The 9,388-nt window shown below is 35.3% G+C and overlaps 1 protein-coding gene across 1 annotated transcript; it reads left to right on the top strand.

Annotated features, from left to right (window-relative positions):
• The first annotated feature begins 5,515 nt into the window (after positions 1–5,515).
• LOC124915721 lies at positions 5,516–6,358 on the top strand. The gene has a single exon (XM_047456512.1). The coding sequence runs from the start codon at positions 5,516–5,518 to the stop codon at positions 6,356–6,358; it is 843 nt and encodes a 280-aa protein (XP_047312468.1).
• The last annotated feature ends 3,030 nt before the right edge of the window (positions 6,359–9,388 follow it).

Below are 9,388 nucleotides of genomic sequence, written 5' to 3' on the forward strand. Positions count from 1 at the left end.
GTGGTGGCCGTAGTAGGCTATCCAATGTTGATCAGAGGTCGTGCCAGTGGTGGTGTTCGTGGTGGTAGATCAAGTGGAAGCGGTCGTGGTGGTCGCGATTATCCTCCTTTTCTCAACATGCTAACCGGCCAAGACATGAGCCCAACCGATCCTTGAGTTAAAAGGGAAGAACAATAATTTCTTTTCTTCTACTCTATTTAAGTATTTCAAACAATGTTTCTTTGATGGTTTCTGAATATTGGTTTTGGAAGTTTGATGTAAGTGAACAAGGGTTTGTTTTATTTATATGATGAATGCATATTTTGGTATATGTATGCAGGTTTCCAATTTCTTCATCAAAAAGGGGGAAATTGTTGGGTCAAATTATTTTGACTAAGTGTTGAAATAATTTAACCATTGAGATTTTGATGATGAAATGACTTATGCGTTTTGATGCAGGTGTATCGAAATCATACTTCATAAGACTTGGCTCAGCGGAATTAGACGTGCAGTCTAATATATTTGTAATTAGACGGATAGTCTAATATGTGCAGAATTAGACGTGCAGTCTAACTCAACGGAGTTAGACGTGTAGTCTAATAGATTGTGAAAGTTAGACGTAAGTCTAACTCCTTCAGACAAGTCTGAGGTAGAACCGGAATTAGACGTGCAGTTTAATGGTTAGTGAATGATTAGTCGGGTAGTCTAATGCATTGTGAAAGTTAGACGTAAGTCTAACTCCTTCAGACAAGTCTGAGGTAGAACTGGAATTAGACGTGCAGTCTAATGGTTATTGGATAATTAGACGTGTAGTCTATTTAAGTGAAAGTTAGACGTAAGTCTAACTCCTTCAGACAAGTCTGAGGTAGAACCGGAATTAGACGTGCAGTCTAACTCAGTGGAGTTAGACGTGCAGTCTAATGGTTATTGTAATTAGACGTAAGTCTAATTCTATTAGACCAGGTGGTCTAATAGACTCTGTTATTAGAAGGGGATGTTTGATTTCATTAGACTGATTTTCACAATCTGTCTAACTGAAATACGTCTAATGCTCAGCTTAAGTAGTATGTTCGAAGCTAGCATTCGTCTACCCACGTGCTATAGCTGTACCCTACTCCTGCTCCACTTTCTAGTGAAGATCAGTACAACAGTTATATGCAATCAACCAACGAATGCCACGTAAGAGAATTTTCCTCATATTACTTGTTTTGCAAGTAAATCTCTGATGGAATATTCGGCGCACTACTAGTGGTGTATGGCCACGATCCTTGTGCTCAGAACCTGCTGTGTACAATGGAGGCTTTCCAATGGAAGAGTGCCACGTATCATTCTAAAAGATTCGACCGTTAGCTCCTGCTTAGTATTTAACAAATCTCAAGGACAACGGACAATCTGCCTTACGAATTTGCCGATCTCGATCATCTTGCTTACTGAAATTACTAATATTTTCAAGCCTTTGAATATTCATATTGTGAAGCTGCTTTCTGATTGTACTGTGTGTGAATCAAGAGAGAGCTAGAATCAAAACATCTTTAGCTGAGTGATATTCTTCATCTTGTAATTGAACAGAAAGTATTTTGTTCAATAGTGAGCTAAGTGTGTGTAAATTGTATTTGATTCGAATCATATTATAGTGAATCCTTCCGGTGGTTGGAAGAAGGGGTGACGTAGGAGAGTTTCTCCGAACATACATAAACAAACTGCTGTATTCTTTCATTTCTGTCATCTTTTCATATTTCATCTTGAGCTTTAAACCCAAGTAAACAATTCTGCCTTGAATCTGTTTCAATTGTTTACAAGTGTTTGCGTAGAATAGAAAGCGAATCAAATCCCTAACATGATTTCTTTCAAACCGTTTTTCATAAGCCTTCATCCATAGGCAGACCCCCGTCTCTATCGATAAAGCCGATCCTATCAGATTCTACAGGAGGGTTTTATTATATATTCGATATTATTGTTGAAGAAGATATTCAAGAAGGTTTTTGGGGATGTCCGTTTGCGTAGGAGATTAATAATGACCGATCATGTGAGGTGGAGAATCTCGGTTGGTTAGGCTCTCTCAGAGATTCACTCAAGATTCTCTTGTGAATCTTGCCAAGGAGAAAGAAGTCGATCTCATACAGATCGACAAGAAGAAGACCTTGGCGGATTAAGCGATGAATCATTCCATCGTTTATTCATTCATCCATTGTTTCTGAAAAGAAGGCGAAGTCTGGAAGATGTTAGGCGGATCGCGGGCGACTTCTTACAACTAAAGAAAAATCTGATGGATATTCTTAGCCTCATAGAGGTTTTGGGTCCAAACCCGTCATGCGACAAGTTATGCTCACCTGGTTAATTGATTAAGTGTGTTTGCAGGCTATGTGCTTAACCCGCGAAGATTAACCGCACTCTAAAGAAAAAATGAATCCAACATTCTAAAAAAACATCTTACTGTCATTGGACTGTCGTGGAAAGGACATATGTTACTTAGTCTAGGGCTTGTCTCGTTCAACTCTAAATTGCTTCTCAACATCTACAAATTAATGATTGAATATCTTTGATCCATAAAATCCGTTCTCGTTTCTCTTTGATTCTATTGGTGAGAAGGTATATAATTTAGATTTTTTCACTAAAATTTTAGGAGGTCTAAGACCCAAATACGATTTGATCGTCGTCGTTGTCACAATTGGGGTCCAACAAATGAGAACTAAAGATCTCACTAGTTTTTTCCTTAATCACGAGTAGTGACTCAAACTCACAAATAATATATGACCATCAACGACTACGAATGCGGCTTTTAGAAATTCTAGAGCACAACATCAAGACAATCGACACTTTAGGAGAACTCAACGTCCAAAATGCTCAAAATGCAATCGATTTGGATATTTATCTACAAATTTCCGTTCCAATCAACAATGTCAACTTTGTAATGAAATTGGTCATATTGTCACAAATTGTCGATGTAGGTTCGATCATAATTTTTTACCTATCACTCCCTATAACTTTAAGTGCTTTTTCGTCTATTATATTAGACCTAACATGAACCTAGACTACGGTGTCACTGATCACTTTATAGAAAATTTAGAGAATCTTTAAATTCACTCTCCTTATCAAGGTACCAAGTAAATTATTATTGATAATGGTACATCTTTATCAATTTCTAATACTGAGAACTCCACTATTTCAAGTTTATATAAGCCTATGTAGCTACGAAATATTTTACACATACATCAAATTCCAAGAATTTATTAGGTGTTGTTTGTTTTACTGCGGATAACAATATTTTTTTTTGAATTTCATCCATCATACAACAAATGATCGCATTACGAAGATAGAGGTTCTTCACGACACACTTAGAAATGACTTGTACTTCCTACCCCCACCAAACCAAGCGTTCATCGGCTCTCGGTCCTCAACATCAACGTGTCATCGTCGGTTGGGACATTCTTCGTCCTCTACCACGTCTTCTATTATTTCCCGGTTGCAGTTACCTGTGCCGAATAATAAAACTATTATTTTTTTGTGAAGTATGTCAGTTTTGGAAATCACACAAGCAACCTTTTAATATATCAAAATCGCGAACTCCTCTAAATTTAATTCATGCCGATGTTTGAGGATCGACACCAACCATCTCGTTATCTGGCTATTGTTACTTTGTTCACTTTGTCGAAAATTTTAGCATATATTGTAAAGTTTATTTAAAATTATAATTATAATAAAAACAAAGTAATGTGAATTTTTGGATAAGATAAGGAATCTAAAAAAGCCAATGAGGATAGGCCACATCATCACCTCCCTCGTTGTTAAATGGGTATGCAAGAAATTAAGTAGAGAGCTTTCCCTATGTCTTCACTATCCTTCCACCAGTTTCTTCATCTTCAACATTGAGCAACAACATTCTTCATCTTATCATTTGTCCGTCTTCTTCATCAGATCCACGATCATCATTCCATCAACAAATCACCTCTTTCAACAAATCAATTCCTTCATCAACATATCATTTGAATTAAAGGTAAGTAGATGGTGGATTTGATAAGGTTATGGATGAATTAGGGTTATAAATGAAATGGAGTTTCTGGTAGAAATAATGAAGTTGATTTGTTTAATATGGTTGAATGATTTAAGGTTGTTTATTGTTTAGGAAGGAGGAAGAGAAAGCATAGAATGAAGAAACATAGATTATTTGGTTTTGGATAAACTTGAAAATGAGAAAAGGTATGTAGGGTTTATGTATAAATTTGAATGTTTATTGGAAGAGAATGAAAAGGATTGTTGGATTTAAGGAAGTAAATGATATGGATTATTAGTAGGTGGAAATATAAAGACTGATTTGAGTTTAATTTGATAATTGAAGGAAGAAAGTGTCAAATTCCCATTTGAAAATAGCAAAGGATATTTGATAGAGCTAAAGAGTTGAAATAACTAGATATTGGGGGGTTAGATAAGAAATCATACATTCTTATTGTTTATTTTACTAAAATGTGATTGTGTTGATAAAATAGTTTTTATTAAATTGTGTTTCTAAACTTATGGATTAAGTTTGACATGGAAATGTTTGGATAAAATGTTTTGATAAAAGGATTTGATAAAACGTTTGATAAATTGACTTGATAATGTGATTTATAAAATGATTTGCGAAACTAGTTGATAAAGTATTTTTGATAAGCCTATGCTAAATGCTTTGTGAAAGATTGATACATATGTATGGATTTGATTATGTGAATAATACAAGAATGATTTTATTACTCTGGATATAATTTTGTACTTATTTATTTGATAATGGTTCTTAATGCCTCGAATGCTTATACCGGTAATGAGTCAACGCGTGACAGTCACGTCTGGTTGATGGTTAATGAGTCAATGCAGGACCCCAAATCCTAATTGAAGGCTAATGAGTCAATGTAGGACTCTCAAATCCTCATTGATGGTTAATAAGTCAACGTAGGACATTAAAGTCCTGGTTGATGGTAATGAGTTATCACAATAATGTAGTCATTATCACTATCCCAGAGTTATATAAAAGAGAAAGTATATTGGTTTTTAAAAGTACGTATTATATTTTGAATAAAGGTTAATCTTTTTATACTTAGTTAAATGCCACTTGATCCAACTATAATGAGGTTATGATTTTCTTACTGGGCATGTTTAGCTCACCCATTTTAATGGATCCCCTTTTCAGAGAAGGATAAAATTCAAGGATTAGAAGCTACTGGACATTGAAGACCTTAGTTATCGAGCTCATTTTGGGTAAGGAAGTTAGTCCTCTCCTTAGAATAGTGTATTAAGGGAGAGTTGAAATGATGTATTTTGTAACTTTAAGATGGTAGCATTATCACCTTGTATTTTTGGACTTTTGATTAGGTGGGAAGAACATATTGTAGCTGAAAGAATTTTTGGTTAATGAAAGATGGATGATGTTTTGTTTAAGAAAGTTAGTAAAGAAAATTGTTAGCCTTGCATGTTGCTTTTAAATGTTTTTAGTAGGACATGCGGCGACTGTGCACACCTCATGACTCGTTTTGGGGCGTGACAACTTTAGTGATATCAAATCATAATGTTTAACAATGGTATTAATGATGTAGGAATGAATGTTGAAGTTCTTGCCGGTTTTGCACGACGTACAAGGAGAATACGTGATACCAATGAACCAAATGGACTTATAAGTCAAGAGGAGGGGGAGACTTCCAGAGCAGTAATAGTTGAGGATATCGTTAGAGCTATGACAGGAATATCACAACAGCATTCACCGACAAATAAGTTTGTTGAATTCAAGAAATTGGCTCCACCATACTTTAATGGTAGCAGCGATCCGCTAAAAGCTGAAAAGTGGATAAAAGAGTTGGAAAAGTTCTTTGATGTACTAAAATGTGACGATGTGGAAAGGTACGATTTACAATATTTCAGTTACAAGGAAATGCAAGCGACTGGTGGGAGTTGGAGAAGAAAACTTACGATCGTAATACACGTACACTCTCATGGGATACATTTAAAAAAATCTTTTTACAACACCTACTTTCCCAAGAGTTTGAGGCAAGAGAAAGAGACGGAATTCATAAATCTTAAACAGAGAAATATGACTATTACTGAATACCAAGCTCGGTTTGTGGAATTAGCAAAGTTTGCTCAACCATGGATGGGAAGTGAGATTACGAAGGCGAGAAAGTTTGAAATGGGATTGAGTCCCCACATTAGGCAAGTTATGGTTCCTTTTGAGATTAACACTTTCATTGAGGTGGTTGATAAGGCACGATTGGTTGAATGGGAGTTGGGTATTACGAGAAGGATTGATGATGTGAACTCGAAGAAAAGAAGTATTCAAAGTGCCAATGAAGGAAATCGAAACTCATTCCGGAATAGAAAGCCTTTTTTTGCGAGCAGTACGACTCAAGTCACTTGAAATGTGCCTTCACATAATTCATCTTCGTCTGTGCAGTGTTCGCATTATTCTGGAAACCATCGCATGGAAGATTGTCGCTGACTATCTGGAGTATGTGTTTTATGTGGGCAGCATGGTCACTTGAGAGCAAATTGTCCACGCTTTAGAAAGTCATTCACTTAGCCTAATGCGCGAGACAGGAAGTTCCACGAATCAAAGACCCTTCCCAAATAAGTATCAGAAAATTGGACAGACGTCAAAAAGTCAAGCTAGGGTGTTTTCTATGATGAATACCGAATAAGCACGTGCGTCTAATGCTGTGGTCTCAGGTACTATTTATGTGTCTTCTTCTTATGCTTTAGTGTTATTTGATTCTGGTGCTACATATTCTTTTATCTCTCAAACTTTTGTCAAAAAGCATAATTGGAAAAATGAACCTCGAGATATGAGAATAAGTGTAGAAACACCATTAAGTGATAAAATAACTGCAAATCTAATATGTAAGTCTCGAGAAGTGCATATAGGAGATAAAGTGCTACCAGTAGATCTTACAATGCTAGATATGCATGGTTTCAATATCATTTTGGGAATGGATTGGTTAGCTCACAACTTTGCCTCAGTTGATTGTCATGAAAAGATGATAGTATTTTAAATTTCCGAGCAACCTATATTCTATTTTGTGGGAATCAAAGTTGTTATTCCTCCAAAGATGATATGCTCCCTAGAAGCAGAGCGTATGATTAGAAAGGGATGTGAATTCTATGTGGTGGTGTTATGGGATACTGAAAAGAATGTGAAATCCTCGGAAACTATCCCAATCATAAAGGAATATCCAGAAGTGTTTCCAGATAAATTGCAAGGTTTACCTCCGGATAGAGAAATAAAATTTGCAATTGATGTAGTGCCGGGAACAGCTCCAATAACGAAGAACCCTTATCGTATGACTCCTGCAGAGTTGAAGGAACTACGTAAACAATTAGAAGAATTGTTGGGAAAGGGATACATCAGACCTAGTGTTTCACCTTGGGGAGCTCCAGTTTTATTTGTGAAAAAGAAGGACAGTATGATGCGTCTTTGCGTCGATTATCGTGGACTTAACAAGGTGACCATCAAGAATAAATATCCTTTGCCAAGAATAGATGATTTGTTTAATCAATTGAAAGGAGCACAGTGTTTAGCAAGATTGATCTTCAATCGGGTTATCATCAATTGAAGATTAAGTCAGATGATATTTCCAAGACAACTTTCCGTACTAGGTATGGGCACTATGAATATTTGGTGATGCCATTTGGATTAACTAATGCTCCTATCGCCTTTATGGATATGATGAAAAGGGTCTTTAAATCGTTCTTAGATGACTTCGTGATAATATTCATTTATGATATTTTGGTGTATTCTAAAAGCAAGGAGGAACATGAAGGTCATCTAAGAATCGTACTACAGACATTGAGAGAAAATCAACGCTATGCCAAAGCCTCCAAATGTGAATTCTGGCTTGATAGCATTTCATTCTTAGGGCATATTATATCCAAAGACGGTATATCCGTAGATCCAAAGAAAGTGAAGCAATGATGAAATGGCCTAGACCGTCTTCTGTATCTGAGATACGTAGTTTTCTCGGGTTAGCAGGCTACTATAGAAGATTTGTTAAGGGATTTTCAGCATTGGCATCACCGTTGACTCGTCTAACTCAAAAGGGTGTCAAATTTGAGTGGTCCGAGAAATGCGAAGAAAGCTTCCAAGAACTAAAGAGACGGTTAGTTACAACTCCAATTACTTGCTATACCATCAGAAGACAAAGGATTTGATGTTTACTGTGACGCTTCACATATGGGATTGGGGTGTGTTTTAATGCAGGATAAGCATGTTATTTCCTATGCATCTCGACAATTAAAAACCCATGAGCGGAATTATCCTACCCATGATCTTGAACTGACAGCGATAGTATTCACATTGAAGATTTGGCAACATTTATTATACGGTGTAAAGGTTGAGATTTATACGAATCACAAGAGTTTGAAGCAAATTTATACTTAAAGCGAATTGAACATGCGCCAGAGAAGATGGCTAGATCTTATTCAAGATTATAACTTGACAATAAATTATCATCCCGGAAAAGCTAATGTCATAGTTGATGCTCTAAGTAGGCAACCATCAAAAGAGGAGCCAATGTTGATTTCAAATATTATGATTCGTCCGACATTAATTGAAAGGATTAAGAGTTTGCAACGAACCGATCTTCGTACTATCAAAGTTAAGAAAGATATGGAATCAGAGTCGGTAAAGGAATTTCAATTGGATAAGGAGGGGATCTTACGCTTTCAGAACCGCTTATGTGTCCCAAATGATGAAGATCTAAAGAAAGAGGTGTTAGAAGAAGCTCATTTCTCTAGATATACGGTTCACCCTGGGGCATCGTTTGGTACGTAGTATTATTTATATGGGTATAAGCTGTAAGGGGTACAAGTTATATGGGAGTATTAAGATATATAAATTATATAGATTATATGTGTTTGGTTAGAAGTATGAAAGATGTATAAATTATATATGTTTTATAATTTTTTGTTTGGTTGGTGGTATAAGAAAAGTAATAAAAAAGTAAAAGACCATTTTACCTTTATATTTATATAAACTATTTTTATTATTTTAATATTGATCTTATTTTAGTTTTTATTATTAATTATATTTAAATTAATAAAAGTAAATGTAATTATCATATGAATATTTAAAAAATAATAATAATATTTAATTATATATTTTTTATTAGTTTTTTATTTAAAAAAACAAATAACCATAAATTAAGTGACATAATAACAAAAATATTAGATAATTATTGTATCATGTGTGTTTTATAAATGACCATAAAATTATAGTCCCATGTCATTGATTGAATATGTCACAATGAACAAAAATGACCACAAGCGGTATTTCTGCTATCATTCCTAGCCCAAAATGGCCAGATGATAAGGTGAAGGATAAATTGTTGAACAGATGTTGACTATTGCGGTTAATTTGTTTGTGGTTTTCTCATTTCTATTGTCGTCATTCTTA

This window comes from Impatiens glandulifera, chromosome 1 (assembly GCF_907164915.1).
Source record: "Impatiens glandulifera chromosome 1, dImpGla2.1, whole genome shotgun sequence".
NCBI classification, from domain to species: Eukaryota; Viridiplantae; Streptophyta; class Magnoliopsida; order Ericales; family Balsaminaceae; genus Impatiens; species Impatiens glandulifera.